The sequence below is a fragment of the Narcine bancroftii genome, chromosome 4, assembly GCF_036971445.1.
Source record: "Narcine bancroftii isolate sNarBan1 chromosome 4, sNarBan1.hap1, whole genome shotgun sequence".
Classification (NCBI taxonomy): Eukaryota; Metazoa; Chordata; class Chondrichthyes; order Torpediniformes; family Narcinidae; genus Narcine; species Narcine bancroftii.
The window spans coordinates 290,643,155-290,669,473 of record NC_091472.1 but is presented as its reverse complement, the minus strand read 5'-3'; the positions used below and the strand labels follow the sequence as shown (position 1 = coordinate 290,669,473).

The following is a 26,319-nucleotide window of genomic DNA, read 5'->3' as shown; positions in this document are numbered from 1 at the left end:
TTATTTTTCTTATACCTTTCTAAAGTTGAATATCGTTATCATATGTTTTGTTTACTCATTGTTATGAAAATCTCGTTGCGAAGTTATGCAAAATGTTTATTCATTTTATCAATGAATTAAAGCTACTTAAAGCTTCATCTATAAAGTTTGGTTTATTGGATTATTAAGATAGGTATTCAGAATAATGTCACTCATGTTTCTTTGAAGATGATACGTTTTGAAATTGTGAAGTATTAGAACTTGGAAAGCGTCATCTATAGGAACTATCGTCTTTTCTTACTTACTCACACACTTCTGACACCATGTTATGTTTATTCTTTGAAGAAGAACAACCTGCGTGACTTCAGCACTTAAACAACTTTATTTTTTGAGCTGCTTGAACCAACAATGCACTTGACTTCTGTCATAGTCTACTTTTTGTTCCCGCACACACCACGTGCAATGCCGACTGAGAAATATAGCTCTTTATTATATACACATAATAACATATCTATTACATTACAGAGTAAAATTGAAAGAATAGGGGTGTAGAATTGTGTTGTTTGAGATCATATGCAATCTATATGTTGGTCATTGTACACAAATAATGAACGTTAAACCATCACTCTCAGACATATTTCAACGAGAAAAATAATTAAACTCATCAGGAAATGGATTTAATGGGATTAAATGTGTGATCCAGATGAATGTATATTATTCGAATTAGAGTAGCACATCCCATCATTCAGGAAAGGAAACTATTATTGGAAAAGCACAGAAGGGAAGCTGTAAGAATTGTTCCAGGGACAACCATTTGTAAATAATAACCTTTTAGAACTGACCAGTTGCATAAACTTCAGATCTGGTAATTAAACAGTCAGTTGAGAATTCATACTTCCAATTTAAGTATCTCAAATATTTTCCATAAATTTGACTTTCAAGGATAAAAACAACATACAATGGTTGCCTGTGCCTTCATAAGTAGTGCCTGAATATTTCTTCTGAAGAATCCTTGGGGAGTTGCAAAAGTACACTTTATTGATGGTTCATATGGCAATTGACGTGCCAGTGATGGAGAGAACAAATATTTGAATAGGGAATGTGCTAATAAAACAACCTTCCTTCTTATTTCTTTTAAACAGCTTAAAACTTCTTGATCCTGGTGCAGTGGCACTCATCCATGTAAATGGAGGCTAATTTATCACACCTTGTAGGTGGTAAGAGATATTTCAGGGATTTAAGAGTTGAGTTTCTCACTGAAGAACAGATGGGTCTGATTGAATTAAAGCTTCTAGTCAAGAATAGATTTTACAAAAACATTGATTCAAATTAAATTCGAATTAAATATTTTTTTAAAAATTAAATTAAAAAAAAGAAATGTGATCTTTGTTAGAGTTTATTTCCACTCTTAGTATCTCCCTAAAAAAAAAACAGTTTATGGTTTAAATCCTGACAAAAAGCCAAAAAAATCTTGAAGAGGATATATTTCTCATTGTACAATGACAGAGAAGAACATTTCTAACAGGTCCGTGCCAGCTACCAGAAAACAATCACCTTAGTCCCACTCCGCTAATATTATTTCTCTGGGCTGCTTACATTTATTCGCTCTCACATATGTTTGTCAATTCCCCCTCGATCTGCCTTGTCATTAGGCATAAACTGAGAGGTAACCTATAGCAACCAATTTATCATCATATGGCAGGAAACTGCCATAATGGAGGACCATCGCCTTCCCAAGATCGTGTTATATGGCGAGCTCTCCACTGGCCACCGAGACAGAGGTGCACCAAAGAAAAGGTACAAGGACTGCCTAAAGAAATCTCTTGGTGCCTGCCACATTGACCACCGCCAGTGGGCTGATATCGCCTCAAACCGTGCATCTTGGCGCCTCACAGTTCCGCGGGCAGCAACCTCCTTTGAAGAAGACCGCAGAGCCCACCTCACTGACAAAAGGCAAAGGAGGAAAAACCCAACACCCAACCCCAACCCACCAATTTTCCGCTGCAACCGTGTCTGCCTGTCCCGCATCGGACTTGTCAGCCACAAACAAGCCTGCAGCTGACGTGGACTTTTTACCCCTTCCATAAATCTTCGTCCGCGAAGCCAAGCCAAAGAAAGCGTCCAGATGATAGTCATGTCGTCACAAAAAAAGTGAAAGCTCAGCATAGATAACAGCCAAGTTCTGCCTTGAACCCATCTTTAAAGCTATACTAATTGCAATGATGTCAGCTGCTCTTGAAAGCTGATGAAAGTTACCTTTACATTCTTTTTAATGTGCTGTTAAAAAATTACAATCTTCCAATTTAAAGCTCCTCCAACTGTACTTGTTGAGTTTTTCTGTATGTTGTGTCTCGTAAAACCTTGCAACTCCTGATACTTAGTCGCATAGCCAAGGCATTGAAAGTGATCCTTAAGTAGAGAATGATGGGGAGGAGTCACGTGATGGAGTAGTGGCCGGTAGGAGAAAACAAGCCCTCTTCAGAAAAAAAGTGAAGAAAATGCAAAGCTCAAGAAACACAAAACACAACAAATAAAACATAAAGGTGTGGAGAAAAGAAAGAAAATGGCACCTAAGAAGGAAAAACCAAAAACAACGGGAAAAAAAGAAGGAAAGACACCGGAAGAGAAAGGAAAAGGCCTTACCTGCATGAAGAAGCAGGGACCTGCCGAGGACAGAGGAGCCAGCTCCCTGAGGTTAGTGGAGACACTGCAGGGTCGTGACCTCCCAACCGCGGGACTACAAAAATGGCTCACTGAGCCAAACAGAGGTGTGCAATGAGCACAAGCAGGGCTCTCAGCTGGAAGAAGCGGAAAGCAACGGGAAAGGGAGTGATAAGAAAGAAAAACAACAACAGGAAGCCCAACAGATAACTAGCCCAGAAGAAGAGGACCAACATCAAGAAGCCATGAAAAAAAACACCCAACAAACTGAGGCAAGCAGCTCAACAAGAAAGTCAGAAGAGTCACAGATACAAAGAAGAGAAGTAGAAGACACAAACCCAAGAGCAGACACAGAAGAAGAAGATCACCAAGCTCTGCATTGAGGAATAGGAGGTAAAATGAATGGACAGTACATAGATAAAAAAAATTTTCAAGAACAAATGAAAGCATTAAAAGAATGGTTGACACTAGAATTTAGTGAAATGAAAAGAAAAATCAAAAGTACAGAAGAAAAAGTGAGTAGAATAGAGCTGGTCATAACAGATGTAGGGAAAGGATTAGAAAATGTGGAAGAACGAGAAATGGCTGTAGAAATGGAAGTGAACGACTTAAAAAGAAAATTGGAAGATAGTGACAAAAAAGTTAAAGAAGCACAAGAGTTGTTAGCTCAGAAGATGGATATAATGGAAAACTATAGTAGGCAAAACAATATAAAGATAGTGGGCCTAAAGGGAGATGAAGAAAACAAAAATATGAAAGAATTTATAAATGAATGAATCCCAAAAGTCCTGGGAATGCCGGAAATAATACAGGAAGGAATGGAAATAGAAGGGGCACACAGAACACTAGCCCCAAAACCACAGTCACAACAAAAACCAAGGTCCGTTTTAGTAAAATTTCTGAGACACACGACAAAAGAAATCATATTGGAGAAGGCAAGGAATAAAATTAGAGAAGACAAAAAAACCATTGGAGTACAAGGGTCAAAAATTTTTTTTTACCCAGACATAAGTTTTGAACTCCTTAAGAAGAGGAAGGAGTTTAACACAGCAAAGGTGATCCTATGGAAAAAAAGGCTATAAATTTATGTTAAGTTATCCAGCGGTGCTTAAAATAGTTATCCCGGGGGAGCAAAACAGACTGTTCTCAGATCGGGAGAAAGCACGAAAATTTGCAGAACGCCTGCAGGACAGAAAGAGAGATGAAGAGATTTAACATGAATGAAGAATCACAACAAACTACATATAAAGATGTAAAAATAATGTATAAGTAAGAACTAAAGAAGGGAAGAAAAGGGGAGTAAGGGAGAAGGGGGAGAAAAAGAGGAGGGGAAATATAAGAGAAGAAAAGAGGGGAGCTTTGTTTTAATGTGAAGATAAAAGTCTTTTGTGGAATGGGTTTGGTGGGAGAGAATAACAGTCACTGCGAAATCAGTTGACACTTGTGAAGGGGTTCACAATCCGAATGGAGAGGGTAGTTGTGATTGCCTGGCAAGGGACAAGGGGTGACTCAGAGAGGGGGGGGGGAAACACTTGGAGTTAAGGGAATTTCAGATGTAGGAGTGGTTGAAGTATTTTATGTTTTAGAACTGTTGTCGTTCATTGAGTTAAAAAAAGGAAAACTGAGAGATGAAAATGAGGAAAAGGGGAAAAGTGGTGGTGAGGAAGCAGAAATGAGGTGTAAACAGTGTATGAGATGGCCATGTTGAACTATATGACTATAAATATTAATGGAATACATAACCAAATCAAAAGGAAAAGGCTATTAAATTTACTGAAAAAAGAAAAAAAATAGATATAGCATTCGTGCAGGAAATGCATCTGACTGAAGTGGAACATAATAAATTAAGGAGAGACTGGATAGGGCACGTATTGGCAGCATCATATAATTCAAAAGCCAGAGATGTAGCTATATTAATCAATAAAAATGTACCAATCAAAAGAGAGGATGAAATAATAGATCCAGCAGGGAGGTATGTAACGTTAAAGTGTCAGATATATTCAGAATTATGGAATTTGGTCAATATATATGCACCTAATGAAGAGGATCAAAAGTTTATGCAAGATTTTTTTTGAAGATTGTAGATACACAGGGAAATATATTGATAGGAGGGGATTTTAACCTTAATTTGGACCCACAGATGGATAAAATTGGACAAAAGACTAGCAAAAAGTACAAAGTAGCCAAATTCATGGTTAAGTCAATGCAGGAAATGCAACTTTTGGATATATGGAGGAGGCAACACCCAAAGGAGAAGGAATATTCACATTATTTGAGTCGACATAAAACATACTCAAGGATTGACAACAATTCCTGTTGTCAGCCCATATCCAAGGGAGAGTTAGGAAAATGGAATATAAAGCTAGATTGTTATCTGATCATTCACCCCTGTTATTAGCAATAGAACTGGAGGACATCCCACCAAGAACATATAGATGGAGATTAAACTCCATGCTACTTAAAAGAGAGGAATTTTGAAAATTTATTGAATGCCAAATTAAAATGTACTTTGAAATAAATACAGAATCAGTGAAAGACAAATTTATATTATTGGATGCAATGAAAGTGTTCATCAGAGGGCAGATAATAAGTTATGTAACTAAGATGATAAAGGACTACAATCGGGAAATAGCACAGCTGGAAAGGGAAATAGTAAGTACAGAAAAAGAAGTAGCAACAAGGGAAGATACAACAAAAAGAAGAGAATTGGCAGACAAAAAAATAAAATACAAAACATTACAAATGTATAAGGTGGAGAAGAACATAATGAAAATGAAGCAGAAGTATTATGAGCTAGGAGAAAAAATGCACAAAATACTAGCCTGGCAGCTTAAAACAGAACAAGCTAAAAGAATTGTATTGGCATCAAGGAAAAAGGACAAACAAATTACATATAACACAACAGAGATCAATGAAAACTTTAAGGAATTCTACGAACAATTATACCGAACTGAGAACGAAGGGAAAGAAAACAAAATAGATGAGTTTTTAGCTAAATTTGAACTACCAAAATTGCAAGAAGAGAAGCAAAACAAATTGATAAAACCATTTAAAATAGAGGAAATACAGGATATATTAAAAAAGCTACCGAACAATAAAACGCCTGGAGAGGACGGACTCCAATAGAATTCTATAAAACATTTAAAGAGTTATTAATTCCTCCTCTCCTGGAAGTAATGAACCAGATAGAAGAAACAGAAAACTTGCCAGATTCATGTAAAACAGCAATAATTACAGTAATACCAAAGATGGGGAAACATCCACTAATACCAGCATCATATAGACCAATATCTCTACTTAACTCAGATTATAAGATAATAGCAAAACTATTAGCAAACAGATTGGCTGACTGTGTACCAAAAATAGTAAAACTAGATCAAACTGGATTTATTAAGAAAAGATGAACAATGGACAATGTCTGTAAGTTCATTAACTTAATCCATGCAGTACAAGGAAATAAGATACCAACAGTGGCTGTTGCTTTAGATGCAGAGAAAGCCTTTGACAGGGGAGAATGGAATTATTTATTCAAAGTATTACAGAGGTTCAACCTACCAGAGAAATATATTAATTGGATTAAAGCATTATATAAGGGACCATTAGCGAAGGTGACAGTAAATGGATATATATCAAACCAATTTAAATTAAGCAGGTCAACTAGGCAGGGATGTCCATTATTTCCCACACTGTTCACTTTAGCAATAGGACCATTGGCAGAACTGATAAGAACAGAAAATAAAATAAAAGGGATAAAAATAAAGGAGAAGGAATATAAAATCAGTTTATTTGCAGATGACATCATAGCATACTTAACAGAACCAGAAATATCAATAAAAAGAATTACATAAGAAATTGAAGGAATATGGAGAAATATCGGGGTACAAGATCAACACAAATATAAGTAAAGTGATGCCAATGAATAATGCATATTACACAGAGTTGAAAAAAGAATCACCATTTAAATGGCAAACACAAGCAATCCGATACCTAGGTATTAGATTAGACAATAATTTAGGCTACCTATACAAATTAAATTATCAGCCATTAATGAAGAAATTACAGGATGACTTAGAACATTGGAAAGAATTGCCACTAACACTGATAGGAAGGGTAAATTGCATTAAAATGAATATCTTCCCAAGGATACAATACCTATTTTAATCATTACCAATTCCCTTAACAGAGAAATTCTTCAATGAACTAAAGAGAATAATAAGGAAATTCTTATGGAAAGGGGAGGAACCGAGGATAGCGCTAGATAAATTAACAGAATGGTACAAACAAGGTGGTTTGCAGCTACCAAACTTTAAAAATTATTATAGAGCATCACAATTAAGATATCTATCAGATTTTTATCAAACAAGGGAAAAACCAGATTGGACTAAGATAGAGTTAGATAAAATAGGGGAGAAAGTACCAGAACATATACTTTATAAGCGGGATGAAAAACTGGTGCAATATAGAAGTTCATCAGTACTGCACCATTTACTCAACATATGGAAGAAGATTCACGTAGAAAGGAAAAAAACAAATTGCCAACTACCAAAATTATTATTGACGCAAAATCAACTAACCTCTTTCACAATAGATAACCTTTCCTTTAGAGAATGGGAGAGAAAAGGAATTAAAAGAATAGAAAATTGTTTTTTTGGGATAATTTATTATCATTTGAACAAATGAAGTACAAATATGGAATAAGTCATGGTACAATGTTTGCATACCACCAACTGAAAACCTACTTAAAGGACAAATTGGGAAGCAGACTGAGATTACCAGAAGGAAGCAGCTTTGAATATGTGATTACAGAAACAACGATAATAAAAATATTTATAACAAACGTATACATCAAGCTGCAAGAGAAAGAAAATGATGCAAAAAACGAAAAAAACCCAAACAAAAGTGGGAAAAAGATCTAAACATAAAGATAAAAAATGAAATATGGGAAAAGTTATGCTCTGGAACTATGAGAAATATAATAAATACGAGGTTACGCATTATACAATATAATTGGTTACACAGGCCCAAAAAGTTAAATAAATGGGATCCAACATCAGATAGATGTTTTCACTGTAAGAAGGAAACAGGGACAACAGTACATGCAATTTGGGCATATGAGAAAGTGAAAAAGTTTTGGGAAGATCTAAATCGGGTATTAAATAAAATCACAAAAAGCAACATACCAAAAAATCCAGAGATCTTTCTTCTAAATAATATAAGAAGATAAAGAAATAGGCCTCAAACTGGATGAAGCGCAAAAAAGATTTATTATGATAGCCTTAGCTGTAGCAAAAAAATGTATAATGTTAACTTGGAAATCAGAAGAGAGCCCGAGAGTACAGCAATGGTACATAGAAATGAATAAATGTATTCCATTGGAAAAAATAACATATAATTTAAAAAATAAAATCACATTATTTGAACAAATTTGGGAACCATACATGGAACACAACAGAGAGGGCTTGCCTCGGACCTCACCCCCTAAAATGATAAAACGATAAGAAGACAAAATGACCTAATCCAGTGTGTAAAAATAGATGACACAATTTTCTTATTTATTTTCAATGTGTGATGGATGACATTGTTTAATGGGTTTATTGTATTGTATATGTTGAACATTTAATGGGTTTGGAGGGGGACTGGAAGGAGGGAGGGAAGGGAGGGGGGAAAAAAGGGGAGAAAATGCCACTGTGTATATTCAAGAGGGAATATTCACACAGTGTATATTCACTGTGTGTATTTTGATTAATATGGTTCACAGTTTGAAAAATAATTAAAAAAAAGTAGAGAATGATGCTGACTCAAGGAGGATGATTTCAGACTGGATAAGGGAATTCCCCAGAGGCCCAAAGAGACTTGGAGCCTTCCTTATGCAAGGGGGCTATAGAGAACATCCAGTGTGATCATGAGGTGCTCTTGTGTGGATGGCCATTGAGAAGGTAAGGATCGTTACTTTGTGAGAGCAGTTTATGAAGTCATGAACTATGGCAAGGCTGAAACACCAGCAAAGCCCCTTGTTGCTCTGCTGGATGTAGACAAGTCTTCTCTCCTTGCTTGAGTGTTCTCCCTAATGGAGTTGGCAGAAAATTAAAAGTCTGGAGTAGCAACCTGGAATGATCCTGATGCCAGGAAGCTAAGAATGATTGTAATTTTGGTTTCCATGGACAAGCCATTCAGTGAGTATGCAAACCCTACTTGTGGTTGCAAGAGGTGATGGATCCTAATGAGGTCTGTCATGCTGAAGCCCAACATGTATAGACATACCATCGTTATTTATGACCATGAGCTTCTGTGAACGCTGGTTGGATAATGTCTTGGGTGATGTCTTTGCCTCCTCCTGCACAATCCTTATAGCTGCCTGTGAATCCATCTCCAGGGCATCAGCAAGAAAAATGATCATATTAGATCACCATTGAAATTCAGTTTTCAGTGGAAAGGGATGTCTGAGGAGGGAGTCCTGGAAGGAGCAGTCCCTATGGAAGGTGGAGAGGGGAAGATGTGTCTGGTGGTGGGATCATGTTGTAGATTTCTGAAATTGGCGAGGATAATGTGTTGGATGTGAATGTTGGTGGGAGGGGGGGTAGGTAAGGACAAGGGGAATTCAGTTTTGGTTCTGTCTGGCAGATGCAGAGAGAGCCAGAGCAGATGAGCGGGAAATGGAGAAGATGTGGGTAAGGACTAAGTGGTGGTAGAGGGGATGCCACGGTTTTGGAAGGAGAACATCTTTGATAATCTGGACTAGAAAATCTCTACTGGGGAGCAGATAAGATGGAGGAATTGAGAGAAAGGAATAGAATCATCGCAGGGAATTGGGTGTGAAGAGGTGTAGTTGAGGTAGTTGTGGGAGTTGGTTCTCTTACACTGACATGTCTGCTCATGGTCTCGTGCACTGCCAAACCAAGGGTACCTGTAAATTAGAGGAGCAACACCATTTGGGTACTCTCCAACTGGGTGGTAATAACATCAACTTCTCTGGTTTCTGCTAGCCCACCCTCCATTCTCTCTCTCTTCCCTATCCCTCTGTCTTCTTTCCTCCAGCTCTCCACCCATTTCCTTTCCATTCACAGAGCTATTCCTCCTTCCCCTTGTTTGTTTGTGTGCCCTACCTCCCTCTTCCAACTATTACCTCTTTCTTGTCTGTTGGACTGTGCTCCTCCCTCTATTCCCCCTCCCCTCCACTCCCCCACCATATTTTTTGACCATCTTCCTAAATTTTGCTCACGGTTCAAGCCTGAGAAGTTGGTTATATACTTTTATCTTTGCAATATAAAGTACACTGTTTCACCTACTGAGTTTCCCCATCTTTGTATTTTTACTAGTAGAATGCCACCAGGATTAAAGCTGGGGCCTCAACTATTTTTAATTTATTTTGATGATCTGGATGAAGAGACTGGATGTATTGAAATTAATTTGATGCAAAAATAAGCAGGTTAGGAAATTGGGAGGAGGACACATTACAACCCTACAAAGGGATGCAGATGGGTTTAATGAGAGGAATGAAACTGGCAGAATATAATGTGTGAAAAGGTGAAATTATCCACTTTGGGAGGAAGAATGAGAAAGGGAATTTGAACAATTAGAATCACACTGTAAGAGGTTTACAGCATGGAACAGGTCCTTCGGCCCAGCTAGCCTTTGCCAAATGAGTTAATACTATTTGCCTGTGTCCCTCCAAATATTTTCTATCCATATACCTGTCTAAATATCTTTTGAATATTGCAATTGTTCCCACTTTACGACTTCCTCTGGCAACACATTCCACAAATCAACCACCCTCTGTGTGTAAAAGGTGTCCAGATCCCTTTTAAATCTTTCTTCCCTCAAATTAAATTTATGCCTGCTAGCTTTATACCCCACTCTCTGGGATAAAAGTCTATGATTTTATATACCTCGAGAAGGTCAATCTCTAAGCTCCAGGGAGAAGATAGAGTGAAACTAAGAAAAGTTGTGGCACAATGGGATCTATGGGTTCGATTGAAAACTTAACAAACAGGAACTGCAATTTATTATAAAAGCTAATACCTACAACATAGAATATTTGGCCTTCATTTCAAACTATATGGAGTATAATAGTAGAACATTTTAGATGCAACTTTGGACAGCACTGTTATAGCCACTCCTGGTGAATGGTTTTATCCTCCATTTTTAAGAATGTTCTTGCATTATAAGTGGCGTAGGTTAGGTTCATATTGTTGATTTTTGAGAGGAAGTATTTGAAAGGTTTTGATAGGCCAGGTCAATGCTCATTGGATTATAGAAGAGTGAGAAAGTGATCTTATTGAAACATGAGGTTCTGATATTGAGCAGATATTTTGCTCAGTGGGACTATTTAGAATTTCAGAATAAAGAGTTGTCCATTTTGTATAGAGAAGAAGAGGATTTATTCTCTCAAGGGGCTACAAATCTTTGGAATTTGCTGATTTACTGATTGGATATATGATTGACAGATATTGGAACTACAAGGGAGTTAAGGAATGTAGATAGCAAGCAGGAGAGTAGTGTTGAGGTAAAAATTGGAATAAATCTAAGAGGCTGAATGTCCTACTCCTGGCCTTCTTACATTCTTGATGCAAGGAAATGGTAATGTTAGACATTGTTTGCATTAACTGACATTGTAGGTGAATATGAACACATTTTTTGAACCAAGTAATTATATTAAGCTATGATTCATCTAAGTACTAGGTGTTTAAGTGCAGGTGTTTAACACCAGATGCACTCAATAAACTGAAAGGTCAACTGTGCAATACTTTACATTAAATTAGAGCAGGCGTTCGTGCGCACACACACACTTACACGCAGACACACACATACACACACACACACTCACACACACATATAAACAAGAACTGCCAATAGTAAAGAAATTTAAATGATTTCTCATTAATTGACTAACTTTCAAATAGTGATTCAGAAATGTTAAAAGTAAAATAGGATGATCACAGAATAAGTAAAACAGCAAAAGATAATTGTTTATTTTTTGAGATATGATCTCCTTAAGGCTTTTATTGGATGAGGTGGTTAGAGTGCAGATTGCCATTTTTAATTTCTCATTGGTAATCATAAATTTCCAAGTTTTTCTATTTACGACATAATATTTTAAAGTTAGGAATTTCTTATTGATTTATTATGGAAGAGAATATGATCAGCATTTAGCTTTAGCCTTGATGGTTTCAAAATCAATGTTTCATTTATATAAATGCTTTCCTTGCTACATACTTCAGTCAGTACAAATGAATATACTGTATGTTTGACAAATGTATTTTTTTAAAACCTGTTTCTTTCAAAAGGTAATTGTACAGATATATAAATAGGTCAGAAATAAAATATGAAAGCTACGGACATTGTGGTTGAAGTAAAAACACAATGTTGGAAAAACTCAGCAGGCTAAATAGTGTACTATATTTTTCTTTGGCTTGGCTTCGCGGACGAAGATTTATGGAGGGGTAATGTCCACGTCAGCTGCAGGCTCGTTTGTGGCTGACAAGTCCGATGCAGGACAGGCAGACACGGTTGCAGCGGTTGCAAGGGAAAATTGGTTGGTTGGGGTTGGGTGTAGGGTTTTTCCTCCTTTGTCTTTTGTCAGTGAGGTGGGCTCTGCGGTCTTCTTCAAAGGAGGTTGCTGCTCGCCGAACTGTGAGGCGCCAAGATGCACGGTTTGAGGCGATATCAGCCCACTGGCAGTGCTCAATGTGGCAGGCACCAAGAGATTTCTTTAGGCAGTCCTTGTACCTTTTCTTTGGTGCACCTCTGTCACGGTGGCCAGTGGAGAGCTCACCATATAACATGATCTTGGGAAGGCGATGGTTCTCCATTCTGGAGACGTGACCTACCCAGCGCAGTTGGATCTTCAGCAGCATGGATTCGATGCTGTCGGCCTCTGCCATCTCGAGTACTTCGATAAAACAATGAGCTCTCTGAACCCTTCTCCATTAACAATGGCGTGAAGCAAGGCTGTGTTCTCGCACCAACCCTCTTTTCAATCTTCTTCAGCATGATGCTGAAACAAGCCACGAAAGACCTCAACAATGAAGACGGTGTTTACATCCGGTACCGCACGGATGGCAGTCTCTTCAATCTGAGGCGCCTGCAAGCTCACACCAAGACACAAGAGCAACTTGTCCGTGAACTACTCTTTGCAGACGATGCCGCTTTAGTTGCCCATTCAGAGCCAGCTCTTCAGCGCTTGACGTCCTGTTTTGCGGAAACTGCCAAAATGTTTGGCCTGGAAGTCAGCCTGAAGAAAACTGAGGTCCTCCATCAGCCAGCTCCCCACCATGACTACCAGCTCCCCCACATCTCCATCAGGCACATAAAACTCAAAACGGTCAACCAGTTTACCTATCTCGGCTGCACCATTTCATTGGATGCAAGGATCGACAACAAGATAGACAACAGACTCGCCAAGGCAAATAGCGCCTTTGGAAGACTACACAAAAGAGTCTGGAAAAACAACCAACTGAAAAACCTCACAAAGATTAGCGTATACAGAGCCATTGTCATACCCACACTCCTGTTCGGATCCGAATCATGGGTACTCTACCGGCATCACCTACGGCTCCTAGAAGTGTACTATATACAGCAAAGATAAAGATACATAACTGACATTTTGGACTTGAGCCCTTCATCAAGGATGGAAAAATGTTGGGATAGGACAGGCCTAGAAAGTTAAGTGCAGGCCAAAAGGACTAGTGCAGAATGCCAAGTTGATCAGCAAAATTAGTTAAGTTGAAAGGTTTGTTCTGTGCTGTATAGCAGTATAACTCTAGATCAGATTAATGGCCAAATTAATTGAATATCGGACTAGTATTACATCAATCTGAATCCCATTTTCTGTAGCAAAGATGAGCACGCTAAAATAAATGATGCTTTAATAAAAATGAATAATGTGTATTCAAGTCATTACAATGATTTATTAAATACAAAATAGTCTTATATCTTAAAGAATTGTTGACTTCTTTTTTCATTTAACACTGAGCTTGGAGCACCTTGATCAGTAATTATCATGTTGTAGTCAACAAGTAAATTAAGGAATTGAAGAAATGGTGAAAGTACATGCAGGTTTAGGTACAAACATTTACCTTTAATATTGCGACCGTTGTCTATGATGTCACCATCGTGTCAATTAGGAAAAAAGAAACAAGAAGAATACAAATACTAAACAGTAAATTAAGATATAAACATCTTATTTTAGAGGTTTGGTTACATAAGAACACAGTCGCGTAAGTGTCTCAAATTCTCATTATATAATGCTCAGTAATAGTGAACATGCAACCTTTGGATCTGCATTATGATAACACTTTTTGCTATTTCTTTGGACACACATTCAAGGGGGATCTCATTATATATCACAATGAACTTCTTGAAAGCATGCAAATTACTTACTTCTCAAAGGAAGAACTACAATGAGAATGCAAAAGAGCTTTTTAAAATTTAGACATACAGCACGGTAACAGGCCCACGATTCTGTGCCACCCAATTTATCCCATTAACCTACACCCTTGTTAATATGTTTATATGTTAATACAGTTCTGACAAATATTTAAAGAAGTGAAAAACTGACATATAAAATTACCGTATAATTCCTGTGGCATGAGTGGAGATTTACCAAGTGAATATAACTATGAGGGTTGAATTTAGGTATCAGCCTTTGTTCCATGTTTTAGATAGTAGTACACTAATTAAATATTTCAGGAGGCTAAATAGTGACCAACTTGAATCAGAATTTGTGTAAATAGATTTTAAATTAATTTAACTTTAGATTATGCAGCACAGTAAATATCCCAATTAACCTACCACCCCTGTACATTTTGAAGTGTGGGAGGAAACCCATGTGGACACAGGATTCAAACCCGCATTGCTGGCACATAATAGCACTAACTGCCACGCTTTCTATGCCACCCTGATACACTATCTGTCTCTGTGAGTTCTGAATCTAAGATTATATTTAATGATGCTTAAGAGTTTCTAATTTTATGATTGTTAGTTAAATTATGATTATGTTGGACCATAATTTAATTGACATCATCATTCAATAAATATCTGCATCTCAAATTGAAAATAATATTTTCCTTTAATTATGTGTGTCACAGCTGAGGTTCACATTGCAAGGGCAAGTTCATCTCTGTACAGGAGTAGGTGGTGTACCTCTTTAGAAATTGCAAAATTTCTGCAGATTTCATATGCCTTCACTTTAGAATAAATAATCCCAAGGCTTTTTACAAGATAAAGGCAGACAGAGTAGGAACAAAACTCTAGTCAGAAAGGTTGCCAGACAAAATCTTCCCTACATTTTCAGACCATTTGTCATATACATCTCCCTCGACCAGGGTTCTTTATTCACTATTACCCCTTTTGTTGTTTGATCTGCCTTGCCTTCAGACCTAGAACAAATATTGTCTTTTCTCCTCTCCTTCTGTGTATCCTATTTATGTCCGGCAGTATATGACAGACATGTCCGCAAGGGAATGGGATGGAGAATTGAAATGGGTGGCCATTGGGAGATCCACACTACTGTGGCAAACAGAGCTGAGGTGGTCAACAAAGTGATCTCCCAGTCTGCTTCCAGTCTCTCTGATGTAGAGGAGATCACTGCGGGAGCACCGGATGCGGTAGATGACTCTTTCAGATTCACAAGTGAAATGTTGCTTCACTTGGAAGGACTGTTTGGGCCCCCAAATGGTGCTGAAGGAGGAGGTGTGGGCTCAAGTGAACCATCTCCTGTGGTCTCAGGGGTAGGTCCCAAAGGGATGATTGCCGGGGAGGGAGGAGTGAACAAGGGAGTCACATAGGGAGCAGTTGGATGTGGAGACTGGTGAGGTGGTAGGTGAGGACAAGAGAAATTCTTCCTTGTTGCATGTGGTGGGGAGGGGACCAGGGCAGCTGTGCGGGTAATGGAGCTTATGCGGGTGAGTGCCGAATTGATGGAAGTAGAGGGAAAACCATGTTGTTTGAAGAAGGAGAACATCTCAAGTCTTCAACTTGAATGCAGATGCGACGGAGATGGAGGAATTAAGAAAATGGAATGGAATCCTTACAGGGCACAGGGTGTGAAGAGGTGTAGTTGAAGTAGCTGTGGGAGTTGGTGGGTTTATAGATGATGTCTGATGAGAGTTTTCTCCTGAGATGGCGACAGAGAGATTGAGGAAAGGGAGAGTGTTGCTAGAGATGGATCAAGTGACTTTGTAGTCAGGGTGGAAGTTGACACCAAAGTGGAAGAAGTCAATGAGCTCATCATAGGTACATGAGGCAGAACCAAAGTAGTCATCTATGTAACAAAAGAAGAGTTGAGGGGCCTTGCCTATGTAGGTTTATAGCATGGATTGCTCCACGTAGCAAACAAAAAGGCAGACAAGAAGTGGCACTTGCAGGTACCCGTGGCTACCCCTCTAACCTGGCGAAAGTGCGATGAGTCAAAGGATAAATTATTGAGGGTGAGGACAAGTTGGACCAGCAGGTGGAGGGTGGTGGTGGAGGGGGACTGGTTAGTTCTATTGTTCAGAAAGAAATGAAGGGCTTTGAGACCTTCATTTTGAGGAATGAAGGTGTATAGGGATTGGAAATCCATGGTAAATATGAGGCGATCAAGTTCATGGAACTGGAAGCTGTTGAAGTGATGGAGGGTATGTGAAATGTCACAGATGCAGGTGGGGAGGGACTGGACCAGAGGGAACAAAACAGAGTGAAGATAAGTGGAGACCAATGCTTTGGAGCAGGAGCACACAGTCACAAAAGGTCTGCCAGGGCAATTGGGTTTGTGGGTCAGGAGCCAAACTCTTGACAGAAATCAGGAGAAAAACACTTGACAGAAAACCAAGAATCACAAACCCAATTGGCTCAGGCCCGAAATATCCGCAATATATCTTTGTCTTCTGTAGATGTTGAAAAGACCATCTGATTTCCTCCAGCATTTCAGTGTGTTTACTACAATCTACATCCTCTGTGAAATCGCCCTGCATTCTTCTATGCTCCAAGGAATAAAGTTGTAATCTGTTTAATTTTTCCCTGTAACTCAATGCCTAAAGTCCCAGCAACATCCTAGTAAATCTTCTTTGCACTCTTTCAATCTTACTGATATCCTTCCTGCAGTTTGGCAACCAGAACTGCGCACAATACTCCAAATTTGGCCTCAATAACGTCTTGTACAACCTCATCATAACATCCTAACTTCAGTACTCAATACTTAGATTTATGAAGGTCAAGATGCTAAAGCTTTCTTTACAAGTGATGCCACTTTCAGGGAATTATGTATCTGTATTCCCGGATCCCTTTGGTACTCCACATTGCTCAGTTTCCTACCATTTACTGTGTATGTCCTACCTTGGTTTGTCCTTCCAAAATGCAACACCTCACATGTGGCTGCATTAAATTCCATCTGCCATTTTCTGGCCCATTTTTCCAGTTGGTCCAGATCCCTCTCCAAGCTTTGAAAGTCTTCCTTGCTGTTCACAACACCTCCAATTTTAGTGTAATCAGCAAACTTACTGATCCAATTTACCATATTATCATCCAGATCATTAATATAGACAACAAACAAGAATGGTCTCAGCACAGATCCCTGAGGCACAGGCCTCCAGTCTGAGAAGCAATCTTCCACTCTCACTCTCAGTCTTCTCCCATTCAACCAATTTGAAATTCAATTTACAACCTCTCCATGGATACCTAGTGTCTGGACCTTCTAAACTAACCTGCCATGTGAGACCTTTCCAAAGGCCTTACTAAAATCTATGTAGACAACATCCTCAGCCTTTCTTTCATCTACTTTCTTGATAAACTCCTTGAAAAATTCTATAAGATTTGTTAAACACGACCTACCACAAACAAAGTCCTGCTGACCATCCTTACTCAGCCTTTGGTTGTCCAAATACTTAATCTCTCAGAACACCCTCCAATAATTTACCCACTACTGACATCAGGCTCATCTGCTTGTAATTTCCTGGTTTACTTTTGGAGCCTTTTTTAAACAATGGAACAGCATGACACCTCACTTGTGGCTATTTCAGCCAAGGCCCCTACAATTTCTACACTAGCCTCCCTCAAGGTCCAGGGGAATATTGTAAGGCAGCAAGCACCTTCTCCTCTTTCATCTCTATATGTTCCATGCCACTACTGCTTGTTTCCCTTCCTTCCTTATGCCCCATGCCAGTTTCCTGAGTAAATACTAATGCAAGTAAACTGTTTAAGATCTCCCCCATCTCAAGAGACTCCACACGTAGACGACCACTCAGATAATCTCAGGGACCAATTTTTTCCAATACCATCCTTTTAATATACTTGTAGTAACCCTGTGGGGTTTACCTTCACTTTATCTTCCAAAGCAACATCATGTCTTCTTTTTGACTTCCTGATTTTCTTATTCTCTGAATAGCTCATTTGCTTCTTGTTGCCTATACTTTGTATACACCTCTCTCTTTCTCTTAACCAGGTGGCTAATATCCCTTGAAAACCAAGGTTGCCTATGCTTGTTAACTTTGCCTTCAATGCTGACTGGAACGTGCAAACACTTCACTCTCAAATTTTTGCCTTTGAAGGCCTTCTACATACTGAACAAATCCTTGCCAGAAAACAAATGATCCCAATCCATTCTTCCTAAATCCTTTCTCAGTTCCACAAAACTAGCCTTTCTCCAATTTTGAATCTCGTTTTGAGAACCAGACCTATCCTTATCCATAATTAACTTGAAACTAATGACATTATGGTTACTGGACCCTACGCATACTTCTGTCACCTGGTCTGTCTGTTACCCTAATAGGAGATCATGTATTGCATCGTCTCTCATTGGTACCTCTATATATTGATTTAGAAACACATATGACAAACTCAAGCCATCCAGCCCTTTTACAGTATGGGAGTCCCACTCTATAGTTGGAAAGTTTAAAATCTCCTACTATCACAACTTCCTGCTTCTTACATCGGTCTACAGATCTCTCTACAGATTTACTCCTCCAATTCTCTCTGAATATTGGGCGATCTATAATACAACCCTATCAGTGTGGTCTCACCTTTCCCATTCCTCATTGTCTTAGAATATACACTACAATATATGTATACACAGAAACTCCAGTTCGCCGCATCCAAACAGATACTTTGTCGAAAAAAAAATAGTATACATTAAATTAATAAAGATAATAAATACAAAAGATACATAATACATACAGTGATCATGGTGCAATAAAAAGTGTAGGTATTCACATAAGTATGAATATATAAATAAGCATGTTCATAACTTATATAGGTTTGAATAGGGTGTTGGCATCTATATAGAGAAAGAAATATATTGAGAAGGTCCAACTAGAGTGCAGCAACCTTTTACGATTTTTTTGGCTTTGATGCTGGCCTCAATTTTCTCCTTTGCTGACTTCAGCGCAGTTTTATCTATTTGGAGAGCTAAATATCTCCTGCGAGATGACGACATTTATGCTTTGTCTAAGCTTGACATTATGCGGATGTAAAGCACTAAAGATTCCCTTGAGTGTTCTAAAGATTCATCCACTCTGTGATTGTTGGAAAATTAGAAAACCCTGCTAACCCTCTGCAATATCTTATCAATTGTCACTTGGGGTATTTTTGTTCCCAATTTAATGCCATATGGTATTTTGATGGATGCATTCAATCACTAAAAATGGTTATTAATTGTTGAGATATGCTGGCTTTGTCTAGACATGACAGCTGTGTAAAAATTGCCCTTGCCAATTTGGTATGCAAATATTGACATGCAGGCAAATGGTAATTTTGAGATATAGGCTCATTGACTGCTCTAGAAAGGGTCACATTGTGATCTCTGCAGAACTAAATGGCTTTGACTGACCACTATGATGGATGCTCTCCGTTTAGTTTGTTCCAATTTCACCCATGATTCCTAAGTCTGTTGTGTTCTTCCACTACTTGGACTTACAAAGTATAGGGCAAGACCATGATTTGCAAGCGATGAGATTGGCATCTTGTTCTATATTCTTTAGAGTTTTATACTCCTTAATTTCAGAATATGAAATTTGAATATTTTTTATGATCAATATAGAAGCCTGCTCAAGGTGATAAGACTGTATGGAATACATTTTTCTAATTCATCTACAATTCTTTCAAACAATCCCTTCCAAGCAAAGTCTGGCTCTATAATAAGCAGCTTTATCTTTTGCCCATTAAAAGATGACTCTATTTGTCCCTAATATTCACAGGGCCTTACCAGGATTTGTTAAAATCTATTTTAAAATGTTTCTAATCATCTTGACTGAACTTGTGATAACAAATGGTCCTTCTCATTGACACAAAGTCTCTTTGTCAATTTTTACTTCTCTGTCTTGATTATTGAAAGTAATTTTTATTTGAAATCAATTCTGTTATTTCTTTTCTCAATCACCTACCACTAGCATAAAATATTTCAAATTATGTTCTTCACATTACGCACTCACCTCAATAAACCTCCTTTCTCTGGTTTCTACTGTATTGTTTTCTGTTCAATGTGACTGCTTGATGCTTCCACTCCAATTAATGGTTTTCTGCTCATTCTTACATAAAAGAGGCTATGTGCTCTAGCATGAGAAACTTGAAGTATTTTGATACAAACTGACAGAGTTGAGCTAAGTCATTCACACCACAAGGGTAGTAGAGTGTTACACCATAATTATTTCTCAATTCATTTGTTCTTACTTAACTTTCTATAAATGAGTTTCTTCATGTTGGGCTAATACTGACATGCTGCACTGGGCACAACTTGGGTGGCTAGACATCCTGTTTTAGGCCGGACAGTCCGGCTTTTGAGTATTCTGTCCCCATTCCGGTGCCAACTCAAGCCAGACATTAATTTGTCCTCCATTTGAGGGTGTAGGGGTTGAAAGGGCAAGGGCGGAGGCACTTACCTTGTTAAATGCAGCATCCTGGTATCTGTAGGCCGTGTGTAGCCATGTTTCTTCTTGCGCACATATGCGAGTGCCAGCTGGATTGGAGAACCAGGACTGCCGGTGCATGCGCGATGGGTTAATTTACATGGGCCGGTTGGCGCTTGTGCAGTGGGCCTGCAGACGGGTGGAATGTTTAGCGCAGGCACGTGGTTCTGGCACGATCGGCAGCGCTTTAGCCTGTTGACATCAAGTGGAGTAGTAGCGGGCTTTGAAGGAGGGTGAGTGAGGCTCCATATCCATATTCATTCTTTATTTATACTGTATGAATACATGTATTGTATGTAATATTCAGAATGATAAATCATTGAATGGAAAGAAGGGATCTAGCAGAAAATCACTGATTTATGTTGAAATAGATTTTTTTTTGCTGGATTTATATAAGCAAAAAAAAAGTTTCATCTTAAAATATTTATTTAATAAAATAACCAAGGTGATCATTTGTTTGCATTTGTTGTTTTTGCAACACAGTTTAAATTTTATAAAAACAATTTTCTTTTTGAAACACACTGTAATTACATGGTAATCTATGACGACGTCCTCAGGGCCAGCACCAAGGGGGGACATTTGCGGGCACCCCCCCACCCCTTTGAGATAATCTTAGAATGTCAGTTTGTGCCCCCTCCCCTCCGCGGTTACCTTAATGCCCCCCTTTTAGACATTCTCACACAGACCACGTTTTCCTCTTTGGAAATTTGGGAATGTCCACCCTAGGCACAACTCCAAGGGATCTTTGGAGTCCTTCTCCAAACATGTGCCAATCCTGAATGCCCATTCATATGTTAAATCTCGTGTGGATTGGTTACTCTCGTATGGATTGGTTTGTGAATTTACTAATTCACAAACAAACCTTTTGGAGCATCGTCTGAAGATACACCAACAGATTTTGCAGAAGAGCTTTATAGTTGCTCATTGTCTCCCTGACTCTAATAGCAGATTATAATTTTCTATGAATATGGATGATGCTGTAAAAGTTATCAGTGTTCCCCATGTGAATGGTCCAATTTCTTCTTACAAGATTGCTTTCTTGCACTTGTATATAATTTTATTGATCAAGATCTACTATCAAGCTCACAATCCAGCAGTGATCGACTGCCATTCTATATGCTTCTGAGTATACTCTCTACTGAAGTCAATGGAAGGCATTGGAGGAATATCACCAAAAATGTCTTTCCAATATCCTTAAAATCCACTCACGTTTACTGAACCAGAGTCACTTATGCCCTTTTCACAGCTGCTGAGAAGCAGAAAATTTGCGTACATTTTCCGTTTTGCTGGCAGTGTAAAAAATGTTGTGACAGAATTTATTGGCTAAATTCCATCCCGTCATTTTTCCTCCCAGACCCCTATACATTTTTACGGACTGCCTCCAGTTTAAATTGACCGCAGGCTCTCTGTAAGAATCTGGGCTGATGAACATGACGTTCCCCCACGTTTACCCTTTGACAATCTTGGCAACATGGGAATTCAATGTAAACATGCTTCCTGTGTAAATGACCACTCCCGTGGTAAGTATGCGAATTCTTTACAGGATTTTGCTGTTATTTGTGTGCAAAAAGCATAACTGTCTCTGCTTAATAAACATGTTCATGATCAAGTCTCTAATTATATTCAGGTGGTTGGAATATGCATCCAAATCATTTGCATCAGACTCCTGAAAGAGCTATTTTACTTTGAACTCTGCTATGTCAAGAAATAACTAACCAGAAGGATAGAAGAAACAATACAAGGAAGTTCCCTAAGCCTCCATGAAAATCTGCAACATCATAATTGAAACCTCCTGGCATATGATTGTTTAAAATGGAGAATTCTTGAGAACAGCACAGGACCACCACAAGTAACTTCATTGGAAGCATTTGGAGGCTAGCTAAAACAGCAGAAGGAATGCATCCACTCTCACCTCCAGGCTTGCTGAGATACATTATTGTCTAAGACATCTATTCCCAACAGGGGCCAGGAAAATCAGGCTTCCCAGCTTCCCCCATTCCTATAAAGTTCACCTTTATCACCCCATTCTTGTTCCATCAAACCTAAGACATTGCTAGGGAACACTGCCTTGAAGAAAGATGCCTCAACTTTATGTTCATGGAAATAGTGATAAGTGTCAGGTTGCTTGTGTTGTATACCAAGCTCACCAGTAGAAAGTGAAAGGTTTCACTTTCCAGCGAGACTCAGGGCTCTGGCGTTTGCTGTACACTTCCAGTTTGTGGTCTGGTTCAAGCCCAGTTCGAACCAGCCATTCTCAACCTTTATTTTGTGGCTATGGCCACCTTAGCGTTCTGCTCAAAGTTTATGGGGCCCCCTTCCTTGTGAAGCAGTTATCACGCTCTGTGAAAAGCAGTTCCTCCTCATCTATATCCTGAATCTATTCACCTGAATTGTTTTCTTCTGTACTTCTCTCCTACTGACTTATATAAAAAACATAAAAATTATTTATGTTACATGAGATGAAAAGAAACAAGACTTTTACTTAAATGTGCTATGGCCCTCAGGGGGCCATAGGGCCCCTGTTGAGAATGGCTGGCTGAGATAATAATTATGCAAGGTTCTAAACAGGGGAAAGAAGAAGGAAGATATGGATAATATTGTAAAAGTAAGTAAAAAGGATAAAAGAGGAGAAGCATAAATGGGCCATCTGTACACACCATCATTTATTATTCTTCCTTAGTGGGTTGCCTTCAATATAGTATGAAGAAAATTTTATAATCATGATAATTTATAAGGAGGACCAATCCTTCAAAAAGAGATTTCATAACTGAAATGCCATATTCAAAGGTGTTGGGCGGAATGACTCATACTTTATAAATAGGTTTCCTACAAATGGCTGCATAATAACTTAGCCGCCATGTGATTCAATTCAGAAAAGGGCATCTGTACTGATTCACTTTGTTCATGGAGATCATCCAGAGGTCTCAACTCTTACAGGTTTACATTGTACTGGAGGACCATCAGTCATGAACATCTTTGGTGTGGCATGGAAATTTACTCCATGCCAAGGATCTGTCTAATTTTATTCAGTCGAAGAAATTTTAGTGAGTCAAGGCATAATCATTACAAACTATTTAACTTTCAAGACACCTGTTTATTTAAAATTACATTTTAATTTTTTAATTTTTGCCCTATTAAGGCAATTTGCAGTTTTGACATTCTTGCCCTCATGCTCTCATCTCTTTATGCCTGTACTTCTCTGGCTTATCTGCCCTCCTCTTGTACTGGTTGTAAAATGAATCCCACATCCAGTGGTGCTTTCTGCTGCCGGTTCCCTTCCTAGCCTTCTCCTGTACTTCTTGCCCTCTTGAAGACTCACCTTAAAACACTACCTTTTTTACTTAGCATTTGGTCTTGCACTGAGTGGTACCGTCTGTGAACAGCCTTGGGATATTCTGCTGCGTTATAGGTGCTCTAGAAATACATTGTTATTTTTTATATATTGCTCAGAAATCATCCTGAGATAGGACAGGAATTCAGAATCTGATAAAAGGGATTTGTGGATTAAATTATTGATGTATTTGGTCCATGACCCCTTACAGAAATACAAATGAGTCACCTACAATATAGTGGTTCAGCAGTTAATGCTGCTACCTTTCAGCTTCAGCAACTCAAGTTCAATCCCAGCCTTGGGTGCTGTCTGTGTGGAGTTTGCAGGTTCTCTGTGAATTTGTTGTTTTTTTTTCAGTTGCTCAGATTTCCTCCAATATGATAGGACAGGTTAATGGGTATTATAAACAGCCCTGGTGCATGTGGTGACAGGAAAATATGGAGGGGGAATTATAATGTAAGGGTTTAAAAAAAAAGAAAAACAGGATTACAGTATGATTCTGTGCAAGGCTACTTGTTGGTCAGCAATGAAATTATGGGGTTGGGGGTTTGTTACCGTGCAGTATGACTCAAAGATTTTTGGAGCAGTGGTCTGAATAAATCCAAACTCACAGAAAACTTGCTTATAAAGAAATTAAAATGCTTACCTTCACTTGCATGTCGATCCCTAAATATAGTCCTGGAGTTAACATGGTATCCTTCAATATCATGGACTGAAGAAGCTCTTCTCATACTGCACACACTTTCCCTTGACTGACTGTATGTTAGACCAGAGGTAGACTGTAGCATGTCTGGATTCAGTCTATCCCAATGCTGCTTTGGTGAAGAATGGTCTAGTGGTCCTGGCAAATTGATAAATGGAGGTGAAGTGCCAGGCTCTGTCAATGCTTTTGTGTCTTCACATTCAGAAGGACCACAACTTTCACTTGTGGGGGATTTCAAGTCCTTCATAGCCAAAGAATCATTGCTTACTTTTGAAGGTTCCACCACAACTGCATCAGGATCCTCTTGGGGGAGTGATTGCTTGCTAGATGTAAGAAGTCTTATTGCAGGCAACTTTAATCTGAAAAATCTTCCTCGGCCTGCAGAAAAGGAAATTTATGAAGATGAACGAACAATGGAAATCATTCAATTTACACATTCTAAAATACACAACAACAAAGAGGGTTTTCAGGGAACAGAATAAGACATTAACAAAAGCAAACATATCACAATCTTTCCCATTGGGTTACTACATTGAAACAAGAATCTGTTGCTTGACAAGGAGTAATATTACAATGAAAACAATAAAGGTAAAGGTTCCATTATTGTCATGTAATGCTACATTTAGAACGTAATATGCATGACATTCTTTAACTTTTGTCCACCATAAGGAAGACAGAGAGTCACCCTTGTAAAAAATGTAAAATTGGAAGCTGATTAGAGTAATTAATAATATCTGAATCATCTACCAGTGAAACAGACTTTTCTTTTTCAAAAATAGAGATTTTAATTTTGGATTACATTTTATAGGTTTTGTTAATTTTCTTGGGTAAAATGCTGCAACAGATTGAGACAAAATCACATGGTGAACACTTGCAGACAATAAGAACATGACAAGGGGAAGGTTGAGTAGGCCAGACCCTGCCTGCATCTATAATTATTTGCATGCATAAATCAAACTGGTTAGTCTCAGAAAATAAATTCGTTTGACAATTTACAATGTTGTGCAAACAAGAAAATGTAATACTAGATACAAATTCCCGGCAATGAAAATATTTTTCCACTAATTCACAAAATTGAGCTGCAGTAGAGCTTCTGCTGACATTTCTTTAATTTCATTTTTTTAGCCAAAGTGTGATGAGATTATAGTATTTCAATGACCAATGAATCACTCTTGTCAGGGTGTTGAAAATATGGTTGAAGGAAGCTGATTACTCTTGCTATTGATCGGGGTGCTCATAATAGTCGGAACTACCAATTTTTATAAGATACACTTGCAGAATGTAAAAGCACTTCACATTCATGAGCTAGCACCTTTCATTATTTACTCTTGTCTCTGACAACGTTTGTCAGATCTGATAAGTGTAGACTGGGCTTGGCTACAAATTGAATATTTGTTGCCCTTAGATCATTTTACATCAGATACGATACAATATTATTTTACTGATCTTCTTAAGTTTAGAGGAGCTTTTAACTATTTCTCTACATCAATGATTTTATTCATTGGAAAAATAATCTGAATATTATTGTCCTCTTTGTTAGATGTATTGTTTTTGATGCTGATGCTTCAGTGTCCCTTATAAAAGTATTCTTCCAAGAAATAACTATTAGTAAAATAATTGAAGGAATGCTTAACTTGATTTGTATGATATTTCTGCACTATTTTTAATACAGACAATAACTCCTTTCATACTGGATGAAAGTCCTGTCAAAATATTAAACAAAGCAACTTCACATAAACTTATTTTATTTGGCGAATATGAAACTAAAG

General features: G+C 38.2%; 1 protein-coding gene across 1 annotated transcript in view; it reads right to left on the bottom strand.

Annotated features, from left to right (window-relative positions):
• LOC138762473 (voltage-gated inwardly rectifying potassium channel KCNH7-like) overlaps positions 1–26,319 on the bottom strand; it is a 192,670-nt gene that overhangs the window by 120,382 nt on the left and 45,969 nt on the right. The window contains exon 4 of the mRNA XM_069936229.1: positions 24,494–24,928. Within this exon, the coding sequence (XP_069792330.1) occupies positions 24,494–24,928 (435 nt within the window). The remainder of the gene's footprint in view (positions 1–24,493; positions 24,929–26,319) is intronic.